The sequence below is a fragment of the Cervus elaphus genome, chromosome 23 (genome assembly GCF_910594005.1).
Source record: "Cervus elaphus chromosome 23, mCerEla1.1, whole genome shotgun sequence".
NCBI classification, from domain to species: Eukaryota; Metazoa; Chordata; class Mammalia; order Artiodactyla; family Cervidae; genus Cervus; species Cervus elaphus.
Window position 1 is genome coordinate 30512873 of NC_057837.1, and position 26004 is coordinate 30538876.

Genomic DNA, 26004 nt, shown 5'->3' on the forward strand with positions numbered 1-26004 from the left:
AGGGTGTCTGATTCTGGACCACAGGCTGGGCAGATAGCAGGCTTTCATGTTGACACTACACAGGAGTTAATGCTTCTTTCTCATATATGTAAACATCTCATCAGCTCTGAATTGGCTTTAACTGTTATTCTTAGAGAATGCTACTCATGTCCCTTGTAGCTTAAGATGAAAGATATAGTCAGAATTATTAGGTCAGTGACATGCATGACACAAGAAAGGGACAGGGGCCATTAACCAAGAAGGAAGCTCAAATAGAAAATGCCTCGGAACATCATTTTGCTGGCCCCTTGAAGATGAACAGGAATAACTTCTTCACTGACAGCATGTACTGGGTTGGCCAAAATGTTCATTTGGGTTTTTCACACGAACGGTTTGGCCAGCCCAACACTTTATTAAGATAAAAAAGAACTACTAAACTAACCATTTACTTTATCTTGGTTTCTAACTATAAAAAAATTTTTTAATGTTTCAGATAATGTGTCAACAGAGCTCCTCTCTATGAACAGTTTCACACTTGAAGTGGAAACAGATCAACAGGTCTTTATCACAAGGTGCTGGTTTGCTTCTGAAAAGTAAATGGACTAATTCAAATCTCAGAATAACATACATATCTGATTGAGGTTAGTCAAATGAACAGTAAAATTATTCTTATCTGTCAAACATCCACCCATGCTATACACCCATTTGGGGAATATAAAATAGCAGATCATCCATACAGTTTTGTCTAGTACCTTCTGGCTAGTGACTTTTAATTTAAAAAGTAGATGGGTTTTAAAAATAGCTGAAAATGTAGGAAGAAGTGAAATAAAGTCTAGGGAGTTTGTCATTTCTAGACTTAGGCTGTCCAAACTTTAAAAGAGAGGAAATAAAGAACTTTGGCCACCCGATGCAAAGAGCCGACTCATTGGAAAAGACTGGAATACTGGAAAGATTGAGGGCAGGAGGAGAAGGGGGCGACAGAGGTTGAGATGATTGGATGGCATCATTGACTCAATGGACATGAGTTTGAGCAAACTCTGGGAGATAGTGAAGGACAGGGAAGCCTGGCGTGCTGCAGTCTATGGGGTGTCAAAGAGTTGAACACGACAGAGCAACTGAACAACAACAAAAAGAACGCTTAAAAATGAATAGGAACAAGAAAAAATGTTTCTCACTGTATAATGGCTCTGGCCAGTAAAAAGCCAGTGATCCTCTGGTGGTTACTTAGTAGGACACCCGCCCACCACCCACTGCAATATGAGAGCAAAACAGCACAAATCTAGGCTGGATCTTGGATTGGTATCTTTTAAAATGCTGTGAAAATCTTATTAGTAAAGAGCATAAGAACAAACCCTGAATGCAGCTTCAACAGAGACAACGACTACCTCATAAATATGTTCCACCAATGGTCCAACTCCCTCCTCCTTGCGAGGCTCCTCTTCCGGTTCCCAGTTCTGAATAGGCAGGACGATCTGCGGAGGGTGGGACACCCTGAAACATGGAACTTGACGTCAGTCGCTGGTGCTGGCACGTGTAAAGAATGTCTCACTCGTATGGCGTACATTAACAGCAGCGGCAAAGAGTGACAGTCAATTTATTTGAATAGACATCGTCCCCAAGGAAAAAGTGCTGCAAGTTTTTGTTCAGCAGAATCACTAAAGGAATAGGTAAGGGTCTGAGGGAGAATGTTAGTCACTCAGTTGTGTCCGACTCTGTGTGACCCCATGGACTGTAGCCCACCAAGCCCTCTGTCCATTGGCTTCTCCAGGCAAGAATACTGGAGTGGGTTGCCATTCCCTTCTCCAGGGGATTTTCCCGATCCAGGGATCAAACCCTGGTCTCCTGCATTGTTGCCAGATTCTTAACCGTCTGAACCACCAGGGAAGACTTCAAGGGTCTGAAACATCTCTTAATTAACTGGTCTCAACTCAGATTGACTTATTTTATAGCATCTCCTCTCTTAGGCACTAGGGGACAGAGCAGAGCGCATTCCTGAATTGAGATGGATAATTTCACATATACATACGTAAATACACATCTCTCCATAGATCCTGTGTAAGTATAAGTGTGTGTATAATCCATGCTTTAAGTCACATCAAGAAAAGGGACATTTTTGTGGATAAAAAATCTAGAATTCTGTGGGCTCTGTGAAATGTCCAGTTGTAAATGTGAAATGTCCAGTCTGTTTCTAGTTAAATACTTCAGAGTAGAAAAGTGGCCACTTGTATGTTTCTCCTTCTTAGATTTCTTTAGCTTTCCATGAATGCAGCCATACCTCTTATGAGGCCAGGCCCAGAGCCAACATAAAGCCTGATCAAGTTCTAGAGTTATTTTATATAGTACTGAAGCATGAGACAGAGAGAGAAGGAGAGTTAAGTGGTGGAATTGTGTAAGTAGGATACTAGCCAGGCTCCTCTGTCCATGGGATTCTCCAGGCAAGAATACTAGAGAGGGTTGCCACGCCCTCCTCCAAGGGTTTTTCCTGACCCAGGGATTGAACCCATGTCTCTTATGTCTGCTACATCTGCAGGTGGGTTCTTTACCACAAGTGCCACCTGGGAAGCCCTAATAATTGGATATACAGGTAGTTTTGCCTGCAATTTACACCTAGAAAGTGAGTACTGGATGAATGAAATACAGCACGTGGCATTATTCCATAGCAAAAGCTGATTGCAAACCAAATTGTTATTGTTTTATAATCTTAAAAATGATAATTCTCCCCAAACAATGCTTTCTAGCAGTCTTTAGGTAAAAGGTATCTTTCAAAGAATTCTTAGACCTTCAGCTAACTTCAATAGAAAACCTCTCTTTTGGCAATTGATGTCTTAAATGTCCTTCTAAGAATACCCAGTAATCAGCACAGCCTTTAGTAACTTCAAATGTTATCTTTTCTCTTCTTTGGGTAATCTCTTTCTAAAGCAGAAAGCAAAATATATTGGGTTAAATTCTGACTGCAGGGCAAATAATTTAATTTCTATTTGTCTCCATTTCTTTATCTGGAAAATTACAATAAAACTCTGGGCTCTATACCACAAATGCTTGGGAAACATGTCAACTGCATTTTGGTCAAAGTTAATCATGCTGCATTGTCTTCTAGGGGTTGGTGGGACAAGTATTTTTTTAAGCTGACTACCCACAAAGATGTTTCTAAACTGTAAAGCTCTTTGCATTCACCCTTCATATACCACTATTAAATAAAAAGTGCAGAGCACAGCCTCCTAGACTTAATATTTTATACCTGTAGATCAGTTTGTATTATGCCACACTCCCCTTTCTGACTGGATTTGATTAAACCAAGTGTTGCTTGCATAGGAGACTAAGTGAGGAGAAGAGGAGAGAAGATGGCAGGATGTTTTCATCACAGGACTGCCCAGAGAGCTTAGGCTCCCATTCCCAAGGGATCTTGACAACCTCACCACCCACATTTTCATTCAGCTCTCAGTTTAGCAACAGTTGATTCTAAAAGATCTACATCCATTGTGAGGCTCTAGGGAAACTTTTTATTTATTTTGGCATCAAGAAAAAAAAATATGGAATAGAAGCTGACCCCATTTTCTCTGAAAAACCTTGTTTCTGTGTTCATCAATCCTGTAGGACTGGTCATAAATTTCCTTGGACCAGAGAGTCATAAATATAGACCTTGGCAGGCACTGTAAAGACAATGTGCTCAAATCCCCTCAATGAAAGAAAAACTGATGCCCAGAAAAGTAGGGAGTTGGTTGCAGGTGAAGACACGAGCTCAGATTCACTAAGCACTATTCACTGTATTTCCAATACACTGTATGCTACAGGGGCCATTAAATGGCAGTGGTTTTAGTAAATACAACTTAAAGAAACTTTCTGGTCCATTTGTGTAGCAAAATCAAATAGAAATCTATAAGGAAATATACAATCTATCACAGGGCATGGGAAAAATTAAAAAACTATGTCTCACAAAAATCAAGTTATCTACCCTCTAAGACCCTTTAAAATCTAGGAAAACCAAGGACAAAGAATAGCTCCCTAAAGAATCCCAACTAAATACATGAAACACTGTTTACTGTTTTCAAAGTTGTTAAGAAGGTAGCAAGTGAGGAAGAAAAAAGAATATGAGCAATTACTTAGCCTAGGATGTACAGCCAGTGCAGTAATCGAACAACCTGTACTGAAAGGTCCTCACATTCTGAGAGTGTTATTCCATGGAGACCCCTCAGTAATAAGCCTGTGGTACTCGGTGGTAACCCTGGACAGGAGGAGGGGATGTAAGAGGAGGTAAGGAATTCTCTTTTTGATAAGTCTGTATGTTATCAGGGAGTTCAGATCTGATGATTTGGTAGTGAGTCCTACTTTCATCATCCCATTTCCAACCCCCATTAGTCCCAAATAACAAAGATTATCCTTTATTGTATGGAACAGCCCTATGTAGACCACGGTTATCCATGATTGCAGTCTCTCTTAACATAAACCCACTCGATCCTGATTAATTTGTCAACAATACAATTTTGCTTTTAAGAATTTTTAAAAATTTAAGTATAGTTGATTCATAATGTTGTGTCAGTTTCTGGTGTACCGCATAGTGATTCAGTTATACATATATGAGTGTATGTATATATATTGCCCCCGTCATGGATACCACAGCCTTGTCATGGCAAACGGGCTTGTGTAACTCAAAGAAGCTATGAGGCATGCTATGCAGGGCCGCCCAAGATGGATGGGTCATAGTGAAGAGTTCTGACAAAACGTGGTTCACTGGAGGAGGGAATGGCAAATCACTCCAGTATTCTTGTTGGAGAACCCCACGGACAGAATGAAATGGCAAAAAAGATATGACACTGAAAGATCCCCCTAGATCAGAAGGTGTCCAATATGCTATTAGGGAAGAGTGGAGGGCAATTGCTAATAGCTCCAGAAAGAATGAAGAGACTGGGGCTAAGGCAGAAATGCCTCTCAGTTGTGGATGTGTCTGGTGGTGAAAGTAAAGTGCAATGCTCTAAAGAACAATATTGCATAGGAACCTGGAATATTAGGTCCCTGAACCAAAGTAAATTGGACATAGTCAAGCAGAAGATTGAACATTGACATCTTATGAATCAGTGAACTAAAATGGAGAGGAATGGGTGAATTTAATTCAGATGACCACTATATCTACTACTGTGGCAAAGAGAAGGGGAAAAAGAGGAAGCAGTGACAGATTTTATTTTCCTGTGCTCCAAAATCACTGCGGATGGTGACTGCAGCCATGAAATTAAAAGATGCTTGCTTTTTAATTGTGGTGCTGCAGAAGACTCTTGAGAATCCCTTGGACTGCAAGGAGATCAAACCAGTCAATCTTAAAGGAAATCAACCCTGAATATTCATTGGGAGGACTGAGGCTAAAGCTGAAGCTCCAATACTTTGGCCACGTGATGTGAAGAGCTTACTCACTGGAAAAGACCCTGATGCTGGGAAAGTTTGAAGGCAAAAAAAGAAGGGAGTGGCAGAGGATGAGATTGTTATATAGCATCACCAACTCAATGGACATGAATTTGAGCAAACTTCTGGAGATATTGGAGGACAGAGGAGCTTGGCAAGCTACAGTTTATAGGGTCACAAAGAGTCAGACATGACTTAGCAACTGAACAACAGCAACATATATACTGCAATATATGTGTTTTTCATATTTTTCCATCATAGCCTATTGCAGGATATTGAACATAATCTGTGCTATATACACTAGGACCTTGTTGTTTATCAAGGGTATAATTTAATTACTCTTCATGAGCTTAATACTGTGCGTGTTGCTCTTATAGCCAAATTTACTTCTCTGTAGTTGTATGCTGAATTAATCCTTTGTACCAACAAATGACATGTAAATCTGCTTAAAGACAGTGTTGACATTATCTGGTTTTGAAACAAATAGGACAATTCTCAATACATTTTTTTTTCCATTTGGATAAAAATCCATTTTAGTTTATTCTTCAAATTATAAAAATGACAGTAAATGTAAAAAAAGAATTTAATAATTAAAATACATTGGAATAAACACCATTGACCAAAAAGAAAATTAGATTTTCCTAAAGACTGAACATGGAAGATTATAAACACATTAGCTGTTTGCTCCTTGAAAAATTAAACACTGGAACAAATATTTTGCCAACTATTTGGAGGAAAGAGCTTTACTTAGAAAAATGGTTTCAAAAAACTTTAACACTATCTTAGAGAATAAACTGTGGTCAATTGTTGGATATTAATCTAGCAATGAAAATAACTGCATACACATGAGAAACTGAATTTTAATTACCTATTTTGATCATTGCTAAAGCAAATAGAAAGTTTACTTCCTTTTTTACTTAGAAACACTGGTGTCATAAATGATGGCAGAAATATAATTAAAAATATTAATCTCTTTAAATGGATATGTGAGAATAAAAAAAGTGAAGTTGCTCAGTTGTGTCCGACTTTTTGCAACTCCTTGGACATGGCCTACCAGGCTCCTCCATCCATAGGATTTTCCAGGCAAGTGTACTGGAGTGGGTTGCCATTTCCTTCTCCAGGGGTTCTTCCTGACCCAGGGATTGAACCCGAGTCTTCCATGTCGCAGGCAGACACTTTACCATCTGAACCACCAGGGATATCCAGTTAAATTAAGCACTTAGCTTACTTGGACTAAAATGAATTTTGGAATTAAGAAACAGTTTCAATTTATTTTTGGTTAGCAAAACAAAGATAAGCTAAGCTTAAAGAGATAAAATTTCATATATACTAGCTGTAAATTTTAAAAAGATATAAAAATAAGACAGTAAAAATAATGTTTGTGCTTTTTGTCTCTGATTTTTTTATACAGTGTTTATCTCATCAAGAGAGGGACAGCAGAATTAAATTAGAAATGCACAAAAATGAAACATCTAGATTAGTTCCAAATATCTCTAAATCAAACAAGTCACTTCCCATGAGTCACCTCATGAGTTAAAAAAGAAATTACAAAGAAAACAGAGAAACATTTTGAGCTGAGTTAAAATGAACACCCAACATATCAAAATTTTGATATGCTGCTAAAATAGCTTTAGAGGAAAATTTATAGCACTAACTGCTTATGTAAGAAAAACTGGAAGAAAGTCTTTAATTTTACATAGAGGAACTAGAAAAAGAGAAAATCCAACTTAAAATGAACATAAGGAAAAAAATAATGACAAAAGTAGAAACCAATGGAATAGAAAACAAAAACAAAAGCAAAATAAATGAATAAAGAGGAAAGAAAGAAAAATCAATGAAACAAAAAAAACCTAGTTCTTTGAAAAGATCAGCAAACACTAGTGAGACTGGTCAGGGAAAAATATAGGGAACAGAAGCTACAAGTTGCCAATATTAGAAATAATGAAGGGACACTATTAGAGGTCCTACAGACACTTAAAGGACAACGAGAGAAAATTATGTCAAACTGTGTAACAACTTAGATGAATGAAAGACAAATTCCTTGAAATACTACCAAAATGCACTAAAATGGAAATAGATAATATGAATAGCCTTGTATCTAAGGATGAAATGGAATTTTTAAAAAACCTTCCTACAAAAACAAATCCCCTCCTCAAAAAAAAAACCAAAAAAACCAAGCCCCAAACTCCAGTCTGGGATGATTTCACTGGTGAATCTTACTATATATTTAAGTTAGAAATAATACCAACTCTACACACAGTCTTTCAGAAAAAAGAAAAGATGGTTGAATACTTTCATCTCATTTTAAGGAGCTAGCATCCTCCTAACACCAAAATCAGAACAAAAATTGGGATGAAAAGAAAACAACAGATCAATATTTCCCATGAACATGTATGCAAAAGTCACTATCAAAATTTTAGCAAGTTAAATCCCACAATATATAAAAATGATAATCATCATGCTTAAGTGTGCTTCTTGCTCAGAGTGCAGTTTTGGTTGAAAATTCAGAAACAAAAGTTAACCAAGTCACCACTTTAGTGGGCAAAAAGGGGGAAATATTTAACTTATCCTGCTTCTGCAGACAAGAATAATAGAAGCCCTGTGTTTGGTACTTCCCCAGACTTCCTCTTCATAGACACAGAAAACACATTTGACAAAACTGAATACACATTCATGTCAGAAACTGTTAAGACAGCTAACATCAGACCTAATGGTAAAAGACCGAATATTTTCTCCTTAAGATCAAATCAGGGTCTCTCAACAAGGCACAGTTTTACATTTTGCTTTCACCTCTTTTACTCACTTTTGCACTGGCAGTCTCTACTGGCAGTAAGAGAAGAAAAAGAAATAAAAGGCATAACTACACAGCAAATTAAAGAACCTCTTGAAGGTGAAAGAGGAGAGTGAAAAGGCTGGCTTAAAACTCAACATTCAAAAAATGAAGATCATGGCACCTGGTCCTATCATTTCGTGGCAAATAGATGGGGAAACAATGAAAAAACAATGGAAACAGTGACAGACTTTATTTTCTCAAGCTCCAAAATCACTGTGGATGGTGACTGCAGCAAGGAAATTAAAAGATGCTTGCTCCTTGGAAGAAAAACTATGACAAACCTAGACAGTGTATTAAAAAGCAGAGACAAGAGACATCAGTTTGCTGATAAAGGTCCATACAGTCAAAGCTATGGTTTTTCTAGTAGTCATGTATGGATGTGAGAGTTGGACCATAAAGAAGGATGAGCGCCGAAGAATTGATGCTTTTGAACTGTGGTGTTGGAGAAGACTCTTGAGAGTCCCTTGGACTGCAAGGAGGTCAAACCAGTCAATCCTAAAGGAAATCAGTCCTGAATATTCATTGAACGGACTGATACTGAAGCTGAAGCTCCAATACTTAGGCCACCTGATGTGAAGAGCTGACTCATTGGGAAAGACCCTGATGCTGGGAAAAATTGAAGGCAGGAGGAGAAGGGGATGACAGAGGATGAGATGGTTGGATGGCATCACCGATTCAATGGACATGAGTTTGAGCAAGCTCTGGGAGATGGTGAAGGAAAGGGAAGCCTGGCATGCTGCCGTCTGTGGGGTTGCAAAGAGTCAGACACGACTGAAAGACTGCACTGAATGGAACATAGCAAATGGTTTAACCTTGCCACAAAGAGGTCTGGTCTTTGCCCTCAACTTCTGAGAGATAAGCTCTCAAAATTTTATGCCTGAGAGAAGGAATATCTTTGCTTTTGGCGGGAGTGTGAGGGGGTGGAGGTCACACTGGATATTCTAAAGACATAATTTTTGGAGTTGCTCACATCAGGAAGACCAACAGAGTGATTCACAATGGGAGGCTTGATCACATCATCTCAGTCATCCTGGAGACTGAGATCAATTACGTGTGCATAACCAATTAATATAGTGTGCATAATCCACACTGCTATGTATAAAATAGAAAACTAAGGAGACTCTGCTATGTAGCACCGGGAACCCAATCTACTCAGTGCTCTGTGATGACCTAAATGGGAAGGAAATTCCAAAAGGAGGAAATAAAAGTATATGTATGGCTGATTCACTTTGCTTCACAGCAGAAACTGACATGGCAGTGCAAAGCAGTTATGCTACAAATAAATAAATATAAATATTTACCAAAAAATGTAAGTGGTCAGTCAGTCATGCCTATCTTATGGAGCACCGTCCTCCAAAAAACCCACAACTAAACACTGAGGCTTGAGTGAGTTTCTCTGGTCACAGCATTCTATTACACATCAATACCAGGAAAGTAACCCATCCTGCCTCTGCAGACGAGAATAATAGAAGCCCTGTGTTTGGTACTTCCCCAGACTTCAACTGTGCACTTTTGGCCCCTAGCTGATTGTAATCTGCATCTTCTCCCTGTGATAAACTGTTCCCATGAGTATAATAGCTGTCAGAGTATGGTGCGTCCTTCTAAGTGAATTATTGAACCTGTGGGTGGATGGGAACCACCCAAATCTGCAGTTCATGTCAGAGGCAAGGGTGATCTCTGCTCTCTAATTTTGTATCTGGTTAAACTTTTGAACATACAGATTAGAAAGGAAGAAAGAAAACTGTCTTTATTCGCAGGTCATATGATAATTCTGTAGAAAATCCTAGGAAATCATCAAACAAAACGCTTCTGAATTGTTTAGTGAGTTCACCAAGATCTCAGAATACACTACTGCATTTCAAGATGTGTTGTCTATGTATATACATAGCTCCGTAAGACAGAATAGGAGGTACAGACAAAGACTCAGATGGACAACAGATTGTTTAACAAAGAAAGTGAAAGTCACTCAGTCATGTCTGACTCTGCGATCCTATGGACTGTAGCCAGCCAGGCTCCTGTGTCCGTGGGATTCTCCAGGCCAGAATATTGGAATGGGTAGCCATTTCCTTCTCCACGGGATCTTCCCAACCCAGGGATCAAACCCAGGTCTTCCGCATTGCAGGCAGATTCTTTACTGTCTGAGTCGCCAGGGCCAAGAATACTGGAGTGGGTAGCCTAGCCCTTCTCCAGCGGATCTTCCTGACCCAGGAATTGAAACAGGGTCTCCTGCAATGCAGGTGGATTCTTTACCAGCTGAGCTACCAGGGAAGCTTTTGTTCAACAAAGGTGCCAAGTAATTCAATGGGGGAAAGGATAGTCTTTTGAACAAATGGCACAACAAGTGGATATTCACATGCAAAAGTGAACCTTAGCCCTAACCTCACTCCAGGTATAAAAATTAGCTTAGAAGGAATCATAGACCAAAATGTAAAACTATCAAACTTGTAGAAGAAAACATAGGAGAAAATCTTATGACTTTGGATAAAGGAAAGATTTACATAGGACACAAAGACCACAAACTGTAAAATATTTAAAAGTTGGATTTCATCAAAATTTAAAATGTTTGCTCTTTGAACATCACTGTTAAGAAAGTGACAAGCCAGACCATGAACTGGGAGAGAATATTTGTAGGACACTGCTCTGATAAGTGATTTTGTATCCAGAATGTGTAAGGAACTTTTACAACTTGACAGCAGGACAGAAAGCTCAGTAATAAATGGGTAAATGGGTAAAAATTTTAAAAGGCACTTTACCAAAAAAGGGTGATATGGATGGCAAATAACCAGTGAAAAGATGCTCAATATCATTAGTCATAAGAAAATATTAATTAAAGCCTCAGTGAGATACTTCTCACTGACACACCAAAATGGCTAAAAACAAATAAACGAATCTCAAGCACACTCTGGCAACCATACAGACCAGCTGGAACTTCTGTGCTTTGCTGGTGGGAATGCAAAATAGAAATGGTACAGCCACTCTGAAAAACAGTTCAGCAGTTTCTATAAAGTTAAACACACACTTGCCATATGAGTCAGAACCACCGTTTGTGAAAACAAACGTCCCAAGAGCCGTAAGTGAATGCCTATAGCAGACTTAGTATTAATAGCCCCAAACAGGAAATAACCCAAATGTTCACCAACTGGTGAGTGGATGAGCAATGTATGGGAAGTCCAGATAGTGGAATACCTCTCAGAAAAAGAATTGCAGAATATTAATTTTCTTTAAAAAAAGAAAAAAAAACCCAAAATATTGATACATGTAAGAACATGGAATTTTTTTTCAAATGCATTATGCTGAGTGAAAGAAGTCAGTCTCAAAAGGTTACATTCTACATGAGTATATTTATATGACTTTCTAGAAACAGAGTCACAGAAAATAGACCAAGGTTGCCAGAGCCTGGGAGTCGGGGACGGATTGCCTAAAAAGTACATGAAGAAACTATTTGGGGTTTTGGAACTGTTTTATAGTGAATGCTCTTGTGGTGTTATAACTCTTCAAACTAGATACCTAAAAAACAGTGAGTTTTACTTTATATAATGTATATTTCAATAAACTCGACTTAAAAAATATCACAGACCCCACAGACTGTAAAAAGACATTTGCAGTATGTGTAACCAATAAAGAAATAGTGTCTCAACTCTAGAATATGAAAGAACACCTATGAACTAATAAAAAGTCAAGTCTCTTAATAGAAATAGGTGTAAAAGAATGAACAGAAATTGCCTGATAGGAAGAATAAAAGTTAACAAACATTAAAAAGCAAACATAAAAAAGCTGCTTAATCTCATTTAGAAATCAAGGAATAGCCAATTAAACCTTCAATTGAATACTATTTCCTATCCATCAGATTGGCTCAAAATGTAAAACTAGGTCATTTTGAAAGCTAGTTAATGAGGAGCAATGGAAATGTCAATCCAATTCTTTCAGGGCTGTAATCTGGTAGAACTACTTTGGAAAACAATTTGGTATTCTCAGTAAAGTTAAATAGTATATACTCTCTGATCCTGAAATTCCACCTCGAAGCATATACCTTTCTGACATTCTGCCATGAGTGTACTTGAAGATACATATAGTAGTAGATAACTAATGAAAACCTACTATACAGCATGGGGGGTGGGGGGAAAGAAGGGTCAAGTTGTTGGTAGGGAATATTTTAAGTTAACCTGAAAATGCATTCCAACATACAGTAGGTGCAGATAAATACTTTTTGATTCCACTTACACAACGTACTTGGAGTAGTCAAATTCATAGAGTTGCAGGGTGCATTGATGGATGCCAGGGGCCAGGACTGGGAGGGATGAGGTGTGGGGAGGAGGAATGGGGATTTACTGTTTGATGGGGACAGAGTTTCAGCTTAGGGAAAGTGAAAATTTTAGGAGATGGATGATGGTGACAGTTGTACAACAATGTGAATGTACTTAGTGTCACTGAGCTGTACAGTTACATATGGTTAAAATAGTATATTTTATACTATGTGATTTTTCCACAAAAAAATTAAAAACATTTGTAAAAAAGCAAAAATACAACCCCAAAAGTAGAATAGATACATAAGTTAAATTATAGCCTTATAATAGCTTTATAATGCTATTATTCTTCTGCAATTAAAATGAATGAACTAGAGGCACATGCATTAAACTGAGCAAATGTCAAAAACATTCACTTGCATGAAAAGAAATGACAGAAGCACACACAAAATTTGTGCCGACAAGGTTCAAAAACCTCTCTCTCATAGGCTGTAGATCACCATTATTTTAAAAACATGTAGCTGGACATAAGCTGCCTATATTTACACTCCAGCTGCTCACTTCCTAGCTGTGTAACCTTCAATTCCTTATACCAAAATTCCCTCACTTGCACAGTGAGGGTACTAGAACATATTAGGAGATGCTAACGTGCTAGGGTAGCGTGTGAAAGGATCCACAAATGCAGGCATTTTTATCATTCCCTCACCCACTAGGCAGAACCTCAGTGGTGCCAGGATGGCATCCAGGAAGCCCCACCCCTACCCTGCTGCCATTGAGCACCTGGGGCAGCAGGAAAAGAAGGCACAATGACAATGGCTTTAGTGCAGAAATCTACAGTTGGCGTCATGGAGGAGTGTGAACTCCTAGGTCTCAGGACCTATGGAAAAGGAAGGGGAACTGAGATTTCTGGAGCCCCAGGGACAGTTCAGCCTAAAATACCAGTTGACATTTGTAGCCAAGTCCTTGATGGTTCTGATAAAACAAGAATTAGAATAAAATCAATCAAGTCCACACTTGATACAAGATAAGAACTACATGTAGTCCATTTCCGATTTCTTTTCCCCCCAGGCACAGATTTCCCAGATGGTATTTATTCCAAGCCTTTTGCTTGACCACTTTCTTCCTGTCTCTCAACTGATTGCTTATTGGCAACTTCTTCAAAGAGTGGGACAGGAGGAAAAAGACACAAAGTATGGAGCCCATCAACCCTCACATCTAAGACTTAGCCATTTCTTAAACTCAAGATGTGGTATGGTGAGGCTGAATTTTCGTTATGCCAAAATAATTACTGGAGAAGTGAGACTTCCAGGCAATCACATTGCCTGTTTTACTTGGCTTCTTATCACTAGCTTTTATAGTTTGAATACTGAACTATCAGTTTGTGGGGTATGGTGGTAAAGTGATCTCAGGGTTGACTCCACTTTCCAATGGAAAGCTAATGATGGGTTGAAAAGAATGAAACTTTATAACCAAAGGGAATTGTGATCTCTAATACATTAGGAAAATTCCATATTGTTTTTACTAGTATTTTATCATAACTCATATACAGAAAGTTATTATTAAAATATAATTACTATAATATCTTGTTTATTACTTACCCTCTTATTTCTACTTGCGCTACAGCAGTGATGTTGATTTGCAGGCTCACAAAATTGCTGTCTGGGTTGTCCTTGTTGGAACTAAAACACAGTGACAAAATGATTTAAATATATTTTCTCAGACGTGTTAACTACAATAGGTGATCATAAAAAACCTTTTTTATATCGAAGGAGCACCATGTTTTACCAATACGATCATTCAGAAAACAAAGGCATATCCATTCTACAAAATCATAACCATTTGTAAATGGAAATGCTAAGATCCTCTATGATCAAAAGTAATAACTTTTGAAAGTCATAACTTCCCAAGATGAGACACCTTATCCGAAAACATAACAGATTTCTAGAGAAGCCAACACTTCTTCCTTTCAACGACTAAGCTCAAAAGGCAATGAGCTGAGTTCACTGTCCGGCTTCTACGAGGAACACATTCCTTAACTTCTCTGTGGACCAAGTTCATTGCCCATCAAATGGGAAAGGACAGCACAGTCAACTCCTGATTTTCCATGCTAATGAAAGGAGAACTGGCATGAATAATCCAAGAGCAGCAGCATTTCTGTTTGGCTCTGGAATGCATCACACCATACATTGTTTTGGCAGCAAATTTATCTTCCTTATGGTTTATTTTTTGAGTAACATTAAAATAAGTGAACTTTACTGCACGCTCACTGGCTACCTGAGATGAGAGGTGAGGAGTGAATTAGAAGCATGGTCAATGGTGTGAAGAAGCAAGACCCAAGGAAGTTGGGCAGTTAGGAGACAAAATAGATGTTCACCAAGTACATCAAGACACTCAAGATAGAAGATCCATGTTTAATAATAGTTCTTTGAACAGTGGCAAAATTATTTTTAAGTTTTCTGTTTCTTTCTCTCAAGGAAATATAAATAGATATAAAATTTAACTTAAAAATGCATGTATTAAACCACCATTGCTGTAAAGAAAATACGTGGTCTCTTAAAAGGCTGGACCAGTAGGTGGGCTTTTGATGCAGTTGCCATTTGTGTTCATTGTCTTACTGGGCTGTCATTGAAGTCACCCTATTACCCCAAAAGCTCATGCAGCTCCTAGCAAACAGCAAATCGGGATGTGACACTGTTGCTAACAGGTCATGTTTATATTCAGGTCTCATTAAGAAGAGAAAGCCTCCCCTTTTTTCATCATCAAATCTCACACAGATGCAACGAACAAGCTCTCATACTGACGATGGTAATGGGGCATGTCCTGACTAGCTTTTGAAGCTTTCCAAATGTGGGAGCTGGAAAAGATATGATAAAGTCTGCTTTCAAAGCGGGAGAGAGGATTGTTCCCACAACGCTTTTGAAAAGTCCTGTTCGATTGTATATGCTGATAAGGCAACTTAAATGGCAAACACACATAAAAGATATAAACAGGCAAATGTCAGGCTCATTTCCTGCAAACGGGTATCACTGCTAAGCTTGTGACGAGGCTAGAGGGACTTGTTCACCAAAGTTTGAACCCCAATTTCCAGGCCACTTTATTTTTGTCACATCTGGGGAGGATCAGCCAACTAAAAAGGTTTTTTGTTTTTTTAAAGGCAGGATTCTGACTTACCACTAAGAAGTCATTAAGTAATTCCACTTGTTACAGATTTTACGGTTCCAAGTGCATTACAGGGAACACTGCTGTTTGGAAGCTTAAGTCTGGCTTGTTCCACATTTTAATACAGACCTTGTTTCTAGTTTCTAGGCCACTACTGCTTTACAACAGTAGAAATTAAAATTACGAAAAAAAAAAGTTTCATTTAAGTTATCCTATAATTCTATTGCATTTTGCTTCCAAGTAGTTTAATGAAAACAATTTTCATGGCAGCATCCTAAAAATATAAATAGATGTCAAGATTAAATTGTCTTGGGACAGGAGTCTAATACGAGGCTTACAGAGGCTGTTTTGAAAAGTTGCAATAGCAATGGTGGAATCAGAGGCTGGACCTGGATGGCTAATTTAAATCATCCTCCACACACATGCCTGCTGGCACCAGTGGTGGTGTCAGCAACCAGCGGAGTCAGCAAATCTCCTGGTAAGAAAGACGCCAGGCTGGATATATAACTTAGAGGCATCTTTCACCTCTTTCCTGGAAGGAACCCTCCCTCACTAACACCACTGCTCCATTCAAACAAACAATTCATCATTGCCCTGGATGTTCAACTATTTATAGTGTCGGTGCTAGTTCTTCTCAAGGAATGATGAATTTCCTCTCCATGACTATAACCTATTGTCAGGAACCAAGGATAAACACGTCTTTCACTTATTACTCTGATGCTATTTTCTTCTTCCTTATTGTTTCCTATTTCTATTTTCTAACATTCCCTCTATGCGTTCTGTGATCTCTAGAATGTCGGCAAAACAATACAGTGTTCATTTCACCATTACCAGGATCAGCTTCAAGGATGATCATAAAGATCTGTTTGCCTGTGGGAATCACAAACTGAGACCTGCTCTAAACAGGGAGGAAGATGTTTACATGTCACCCAGAGCCAGGGCATGGAGAGACCAGTTAATTCAAACATTTGGTGACACAAAATACTTAAAGTTTATTAATTTACACAGCCCTCTTCTCTTTGGGGTTCTATTTGTGGAAAGAGGTATTAAATGTGGGTACCCGTGGTCAATATGGTAAAAAGTTTGAGTTCAGACTTCAGAGCACTTGGTTTAATTTATCTTTGGTTTAAGCTGAATACAAACCATCCATTAAACACTTATTTATGTTGTTGGAGTCTGCTAGCAAAGCATGCAGATAAATGCTCACCACTCACATAGTAGCATATTTAAGTATTAAAAGTATTCTCAAATACTTTTATTTCTATAACATATGTTTTTGGAATTTGATGGCTACTAAAAGCTCTTGCCTCTCTTGTTATTTCTGCATTTTCAGAATAATGTTAAAATAATCATGAGTTTCTATAGCACATAAGGATGGAATATAATCATGGATTGTTCTTTTAGATGAAGAGGGATGTTTAAAATGTGACCATTTCTATTTTCCATCAAATTCAGCACTTCCTCACTGAATTCATCATTAAAAAGTATATTTATTTATTTGGCTACAATGGGTCTTAGGTGCAGCACTCAGAATCTTCAGTTTTAGTTGCAGCATGTGGAATCTAGTCCCCTGACCAGGGACTGAACCTGGGCCCCACTGCACTGGGAGTAAGGAACTTTAGCCACTGGACCACCAGGGAAGTCCCTGAATTCATTATTTGAATGGTTATCTATATGACGGTTTGGGGGAAGGCATTAACAGTATTATTCAGTGTTCTTTGTTCCTTGATTGAACTACTAGTTACATCCATTCTATTATTCGAAACTGCAATCAAGAGTAAGAAGCAAATGTCAGGAACTTGCTTTGCATCTTTGTACCAGATTTTAAACTTTTATAAGTTAGGAATCTTTTTCTGGAGTGATACAAAGCTTCATGCTAATGTAGGATCAGTGTCACAGACAATGATGGTGAGAAACATATTATTATCTGGAGTGATGGTGGTCCTTCCTTATGCAGTTCTTTATCTTTTCCTTCCCCCCCATCCCGAAAACTTAGAAATATAAACAGAAGGTTTCCCAAATGAGAATATTTAGAACCACCTGAACCTTTTGAAAAATATACATCTATGTAGATTCAAAGAAGTGATTTTACTCTCACTCCATGGCCTGCAGAATGGATCTCTTTTTCAAAAGCAAACAAACAAACAAAAAAAAGTAAAGAAAGAAAGAACTGGGATAATAGAAACAAAGGAAAATGGCCCATGAACATCTGGGTTCTAATTTTAGAAGACCTGTTAAGGTGAAGGAGCATTCATTTCACCATGGATCTCATTAATACTGAACACTGACAATAATTTATGCATATAAAGGTCTCACCTTCTGATTTGAAGATCGAAGTTAATGCTCATGTTTGTTTTCTCAAGACGTGGAACTGTAAATCGGAGGCCCAGAGAAAACTAAAAAAAAAAATCACAAGACATTAAGTTTATTACATGAAAGGAGCCTTATATACAGCTTAAAAATCTTTTTATGTCATCCCTGCGAATCCCCATCCTAGACTGCTGTTGCTTCTACCCTGGGGTAGCTGAGACTTCAGGGCGCAGGCCATGCAGGGCTGTGCTGCGCTTAGTCGCTGTCATGTCCCACTCATTGTGACCCCCTGGACTGTAGCCCGCCAGGCTCCTCTGTCCATGGGATTCTCCAGGCAAGAATATTGGAGTGGGTTGCCATGCCCTCCTCCAGGGCATCTTCCCAACCCAGGGATCGAACCAAAGTCTCCCACATTGCAGGCAGATTCTTTATCATCTGCGCCACCAGGGAAGTCCAAGAATACGGAAGCAGGTAACCTATCCCTTCTCCAGGGGATCTTCCCCACCCAGGAACTGAACTGGGGTCTCCTGCATTGCAGGCGGATTCTTTACCAGCTGAGCTAACAGGGAAGTCCCTCCAGAGCATGGAAGTGCCTATATGTATACATTGTCCCTTTTTTCATTTAGCCTCTTATCTCTCTTTTCCTGCCACCTTCTTTATGTGCTAAATTAAAACAACCTAAATATATGAGAGGAGATTGATTTAGAATACTGTGGTGATTCTGTTTGATGGAAATTCATGTCATCGTTGAACTTATATCTGTGAAGCCTATGCAATGTAGAAAACACTTCTAATGTAATGATTTTCAATGAAGAAAAAAAGTTACACACTTGTATGTACCATGTGTTTTGCTACAGTTTTAAAAGGCTGCCAGTGGAAAAATTAATGTACAGGAGTGAGGGTGTCTTGTTAGAAAATACCAGGATAATATCTTACAGTTAAGGTTGTAAGTGTATGGATTATATTTTCCACCTTTCTTTTCCAAAGTTTTAAAACTGTCCTTATTATTTTTACAGTTTGAAAACAGATTTTTAAAAACCTGAAGAAAAATGAATCCAATGATACTATAAAAAGGAAGTAAAAAATAAAAGCTAAGACACATATTACTTACTCTCCAATGCACTTCTAGGTGCAAAGTCTAAGTCTGTAAGACTTACATGCAAAGTCTCACATGGTCACAGCAACCACACTACAAAATAGGTACCCTGATTGTTGACATTTTACTGTCCATAGCCATCCGAGGATTCATGAGATTAAGTGTCTTGTTCCAGGTGAAGAGCAAATGAACTCTAGAGTGGGAACTGAAATCGCTACAAGCCAACTACAAGAACCTGAAACTCACAGCCACTACACTGTGAGAATCAAACCAGCAATAAAAACTCATGTTGTTATGATAATAAATCATTTTTATCATAAATCATCATGATTTCATTAGCCCATACTGAATGAGCTGCAAGTCAGGTATGCCCTGGTGTGTTAGTCACTCAGTCGTGTCCAAATCTTTGCAACCCCATGGACCATAGCCCGCCAGGCTCCTCTGTCCATGGGATTCTGAAGGTAAAAAATACTGGAGTGGCTTGCCATTCCCTTCTCCAGGGGATCTTCCTGACCCAGGGATCAAGCCTGGGTCTCTTGCCTTGCAGGCAGATTCTTTACCTTCTGAGCCACCAGGGAAGCCCTAACTGCCCTGGTGGATTTAGATCACATCATTGATTGCTCCAAATATTCCTACAATAGGTATTCGCCCACTTCAGTCTGACTTGCCCAAGGGATCACTGCTTGTCACGGAAGAAACTGGGACTTAAACCCAGGTGTGCCTAATTATCAAACCTATGGGTCCTTATGCCCCAACCAGGAGGAATTCCTTTAAAATTCCAGATGTGCAACTTTCTATCAGACCTCTAGGACTTTGCACATGTTCTTCTCTCTTCTTTAGAAACTTTTAAAGTCTTTGCCTGTGGCTTCCTACTTGGAGAACTCCTACTAATGCTTCAAAGTTCAGGACACGCGATCCCCCTGCAGCACACCCTCCAATCTTCCAGGCCAAGTCAGGCAGAAACATTCTCTTTATTCTTTGTCTCCTTTGTTACTTTCCCAGGACTCAACCTATGGTATTGAAAATTTTTAAGTTTCTTTTTAAAAATTATTTATTTGGTTGCACTGGGTCTTCACTGTGGCATGAGGGATCATTTGTTAAGGCATGCGGACTCTTAGTTGTGGCATGTGGAATCTAGCTCCCTGACCAGGGATCAAATCTGGGTCCCCTGCATTGGGAGCATGGAATCTTAGCCACTGGACCACTAGGGAAGTCCTCCAATTTTAAGTTTCTTATCAAGTGGGGATTATACATTTTTTCTTGATATTATCAGACTCTAGTTTAATACCAGGCATATACAAGGGGTGTAATTAAAAATGGTTGACAGAATGGTGAAAAAGTGTGCTTTTGTTTGCACACTTCCAGTGGTGGGTGCTTACTATATTATGGTGAGGCCTGTTTGATGTTGGTCTTTATATACAACACAAGATGAAGATACAATGAAGATGTTACAATTTCATACTGATAAGAGACACATATCATCTTAACTAGAACCAAAAGTCATATCTCTGGGCATTGATTTCAAAGAGTCTTTGTTGAGCAACTTTTTTTTTTTTTTAATTCTACTTGAGAGGTTTTGAGAATTTTTACAAATCTTATTGGTATATAAATATTTTTATATTATTAAAGCTAATATACAAAAATGATCAGCTTACAAATCAGAGGTGAAACTTCTAAATACAACCTTGAATGTTCTGTTAAAAAGTCACTTGAAAACTATTTTCTAAAAAATACTGGGACTGGAATAATTAATCCTAGCGGTTTGTGATGCTTTTTAATATTTAGGACTGCTTTTACATTTGGAATTTTATTAAAACCCATTGAGAGTATTCTTTTAGAAGTACAAGATGAAGAAGTAAATAAATCAAAGTGTTTTATAACAAAAGAGAACGCAATAAAATTTGATGTGTTTAAGGGCATTCAAGGGTGAGATAAGAAAGCTATTAGGTTTCCTCTCCTATAGACCTCAGAGATAAATGAATACAAACAATTTACTTCCTTGACTTCTAAAGATTATTTGCTGGTAAAATGGATTGACGTCTTTTCACAAAAACACATTTGTGGCTAAGACCACACTGCCAGTTTTTACCCCCCGCTTTGAACAGCACCGGTGTCCAGTTTTTGTTCTGAAACTATTCTTAATTATTGATGAACTTATATGCTCTCTGGTCTGGATTTAACACTTTTAATACTAAAAAAGGGATGAGTGCTCAGTCACCTATAGAAGCTAATACCATTAATACCATGTCAATTCATTTCACTCTGACCTTAGGTAGACCTTTTCCTATCAAATTGGGCGGTTAGATTTTTCTTGAAAACTAGCCAAAGGATTTATAAGCTTCTAGATAAAAGGATTCTAATGAAAACTGTTCTACTATCTCTGCTTAGACATCCTATTCTATCTTTCATGGCTTGCTTGAAACATCTCATCTGTTATTCATTAATTTTTATCCAATTTTTGTAGACCCACTAGAATGCAGGCTTTCTGTTGAGACCTGGTTCGAATCTGGGTTCTGTTCTTCATTACATGCAACTTTGGGCAATTCATTTAATTTCTTTAAGTCTCCGTTTCCTCATCTGTAATATAGGAGAAACACCTGACTCATAGGATTGACGGTTGCTGTAAAAATTAAATGAGATAACACACACAAACCACCCAGTGAAGGGTTTACAACACAGAGGGCAATCAATACATGTTAGTTAATAAAAATCTATTATAAATGTTTATCTTTCATTTAAATATTTACTTTTTTTGACTCAAAAAGTGAATTTACTAGACTACAGCTTGGCATATCTTTTAAATACCCGAGATCAATGGAAGGATAATCAATTTAGAATGTGAGAAAGTAAACACAGTATTCTAGCACAGTATCCTAGAGTATAAGCTGGGAATAAGTATCACTTGATAGAAAGTTTTAAACACTCAAATAAATGTGAGAAACACTGGGCTAGAAGGCTTCCTTACTGCAGAACTTCTCAGCACTTTAAATGCAGGCACCTGAAGGTCCCACAGAGGATATGATTCTTAGCAGTGACTACAGGACTCCCTTTAAAAGGCTCGTCTCAAAGGAACAGCACTCTCTGGAAGACACTTTGGGAAGCTGTTTTAATACAAACCTACACACTTACACATTTCCAGGAAGGGTTTTTTCCAAACAAGTCATTTCATTATCAATGAATCATAAACATCTATTTTAAAACAGAGAAATACATACAACTTGTAACACTTAATTACGCAGCATTTGTAGATTTCAGTTTTTCCCCCTTGATTTATGACTCAATAAAATAATGACATTCGCTATGATATTTATTACAAGAAGTTACTCTGTATATACTTAAACTGCAATGGCATAAAATGAATTTATTGCCCACAAGTAATCCTGAATGGGAAGTTCCTAAATCTGGAAACAAAGGGGAAAAAAAGGACTCCTTATTTTTTTATAAGCCTGTTACAGATCTTAACCCTTTCATTTTTCTTGCTACAATTTTCTGCATTATTCTTCATCAAGTAAGGTGCATGGAAAATATGGACCTGGTAAAGTCGCTTTAAAACCTGGATTATAGTCATATTTTAATGTGAAAATACTGTGAATATATTCACATGGGAGGTATATCTAAAATAAAAGTTTAATCATCATTGCTAAAATTCTTAATTCTGTTATTTCTTAAACCCTGTGCATCATAGTTCTTGGACTCAAAGGAAAAAAATTGTAGTGAAATTCAAAGAAAGAATATTAAAAAAAAATCTGTAGTAAAAAAAAAAATAGCCTTTAGAAATTTGTTGAGACTGAAGCTATGTAAGAGTGACGTCAAAAGAGAAGGCATGTGAAAGCATTCATCATTTTGTGTATTTAAGCTTAGTTTATCCAGTTGGCATGGGTTATGATGCAAAATCCCACCATCCTGGGAATTTCCTGACAAATTGGTTTTAGTTGCCAGGTGCTAAGTTGCTGAGTGCTAATTGGTGGTGGGGGAGGGGGGCGGCTTTCCACTAGTTCTCTTTACAATTCAATTAGACAGAAATCAGTTGAGGGCATCTGGTTTTTTCTTACATTTGTTCCAGCCACCATAGGGTTCCCAAGGTCACACACCACCATTCGGGTGACATTGTCCACCTTGTACTCACAGCTCAGTGGGCGCAAAGCCTGCAACAAGGAAGAACACCAGTGTGGAGTCAGGGGGCAGAATAAACACATCCTGTCACAAAAGTAACGGGGCAGCCGGGAAGCTTCTCTTGATTTCAAACACCTGTGTGAGTGCCTGAGCCCAGAGATTCATGTGTGACCATCAGAGAAGTGTGTGAGAAAAGACCAAAGTTTAATTTTAAGAAGAAATGTGCTGGATGGGTAAACACATCTTTTGTGTTTCACTGAGGAAGAAAATGCTGTGCAGAATATTTATATGCACACTTTTGAAATGATTTGCACTACTATTTAATGCGGGGCATGAATATTACAGATTATTAAACATGACTAAGCCAATTCTTCCAAAAACGAAATGACAGCAAGATATATAGGTTATCATATAACCCAATGACCATTTGCAAGAGAATTGCTTTGAACACACATTTCTCCCTACATTGGTTCCATGTTCAGATTACACACCCAATCTTAGTTCAATCTTATAAATACTTAAGATGACAAGAGAGCACATTTATGTTTACCCCCTGCTTTTCATCTTCCTTTGTGCCCCACATCCTATTCTGATTAGAATATATATAAAGTCAAGTTCAAAGAGATGCTTAGAATTATGTGCTGGAGAAGGTCTCAAGGTTACACTCAATGGAGGGGAAAGTAAAGGAGGTTTATCACTGGATTCCTATCCTCTGCTCATAGCTCCTCTTGTGTCTTCAGGCTACTCCCATTTGTCTGGAAGTCCACAGCTGGGTCTACACCCAGAGCTGCTTTCCATCTTTCAAAACCTAACGTCTCTATGGCCCTGCTCTTGCCTTGAGCAGCTAGACATGTTCATCCATTATTTCACTCTAACTTGTTAAGTGCCACTGATATATTACCTGTCAGCCTCATTGCCAAAGATAAGCTTGCAAAATGAGGACTTTGACAAAGGACCCCATGAAAGGACCATGGAAAAGGGATCCAAATATGAGGAGCACTTATCCATCTGTCAGCTCTACTGAAATTTCGTTTAAGAAAATCATGGGAATTTTCAAGTAGAAGTTTCAAAAACCATCCCCTTTCCATTCTTCCCACATCACTGAGAAAAACCAAGAACCAAAACAAAGAAAAGGCAAAAAAAATCTCAGACATCTAAGTCAAGATTTCCGTGGGTAAATCATACACTTTAAGAAAATAAGTTTAAGAGGGCAGAGGTTTTTGTATCTGTTCTATTCCCAGAGGCTAGAACAAGGTCTAGCACAAAGCAGTAGATGGTGTCTGGGGATACAGAGCGTAAGTAGCTCATAATCTCTCCTACGAGGAGCCTGAAATAAAATGGACAGACACATGTTGTTGTTCAGTTGCTAAGGGTCCGACTCTGTGACCCTATGGACTGTAGCCTGCCAGGCTCCTCTTTCCAGATTCTCCAGACAAGCATAATGGAGTGGGTTATCATTTACTTTTTCAGGGAATCTTCCCAACCAGGGATCGAACTTGTGTCTCCTACACTGGCAGGTGGATTCTTTACTGCTGTGTGCCAGGAAAGCCCCATGGACAAGCACATACTTAAGTATAAAACCCTTTTCCTGCCGCCAGCCATTGAAAGGTCTGTTCCAATTCATGAGAAAGAAGCAAAATGTCTGATGTCCAGAGGAAGCATTTAATATCTTGCTTTTTCCAAATAACCTGAGTGACATGTTAGTATCCTAAGGAAGTAAGAAACATATTTTTTAAAAGTTGGTAATATTTTTGCTTCTCAAATTTAGCTTTTGCATCTATTCAAGTTCTGAAGGATCCAAAACTAACCCTAATTGTAAGAGATTTTTTTTTTTGTTGGAATTACTAACTCAATCCTGAAAACAGGAGGGAAAAAAAAACAAAGAGCCCAGCAAAAGCTTTCCAAAATACCACATGTCCCTTGAACATAATTCAAGGATTTGGTTTCTATAGTAAATATTTTTATCTTATCTGAAGGTTGAAAGTCATATGTACATTTTCCCCAACTTTCTAGAAATAGCTTTTTCATATCAATCAAAGATCTTTCTTCCTCCCCAGAATCCCACCCTTTTTCTTTTTTTAACCTTTATTTCCTCTCTCTGAGTGGGAGAAACAATGATTGTTTTTCTAGATATTTCTAGACTATTCTCCTCAGCTGTTCCTAGACTATCTTGTTCTCATCCATTTATAGCTCTTAGATCATTATTCATTCTCGGAAAATATTTACTGTGTACCTGCCACTTACCAGGCACTGATAAAAAAACAACAACAACAAAACAAAACCTTGTCTTCCTTAAACTTCCTATTATGAAAAGAATTGTAATAAGGAATCACAAGCAATCGTAGCAAGCAATGGAGACATACAGTTTGCTAAGTTTCATGATAGGAGAAATTCACAGTGATGGAGGAGCACATGCACATAGAAATAAGCCATCAGAACTGACTTACAAGACAGAAAGAGACTCACAGACTTGGAGAACAAGCTTATGGTTGCTGGAGGAAAGAAGCGGGGAAAAGATAGTTGGGGAGTTTGGGTTAGACATATACACACTGCTATATTTAAAATGGATAACCAACAAGGACCTACTGTATAGCACGCAGAACTCTGCTCAATGTCATGTGGCGACCTGGATGGGAAGGGAGTTTGGGGGAGAATAGGTACACGGGCTTCCCTGGTGGCTCAGCTGGTAAAGAATCCATCTGCAATGTGGGAGACCTGGGTTCAATCCCTGAGTTGGGAAGATCCCCTGGAGAGGAGAAAGGCTACCCACTCCAGTATTCTGGCCTGGAGAATTCCATGGACTGTATAGTCCATGGGGCTGCAAAGAGTCAGACAAGATTGAGCAACTTTCACTTTCAGATACACATACATGTATGGCT

At 38.4% G+C, this 26004-nt stretch overlaps 1 protein-coding gene across 2 annotated transcripts in view; it reads right to left on the reverse strand.

Annotated features, from left to right (window-relative positions):
* The window catches only part of ITGA8 (integrin subunit alpha 8), a 183672-nt gene that overhangs the window by 47242 nt on the left and 110426 nt on the right, over window positions 1-26004 (reverse strand). For both annotated transcript variants that reach the window (XM_043882707.1, XM_043882708.1), the window contains exons 21-24: window positions 23065-23157; window positions 17923-18002; window positions 14046-14126; window positions 1365-1470 (exon numbers count right to left, since the gene is read on the reverse strand). In XM_043882707.1, coding sequence (XP_043738642.1) covers window positions 1365-1470; window positions 14046-14126; window positions 17923-18002; window positions 23065-23157 — 360 coding nt within the window. The remainder of the gene's footprint in view (window positions 1-1364; window positions 1471-14045; window positions 14127-17922; window positions 18003-23064; window positions 23158-26004) is intronic.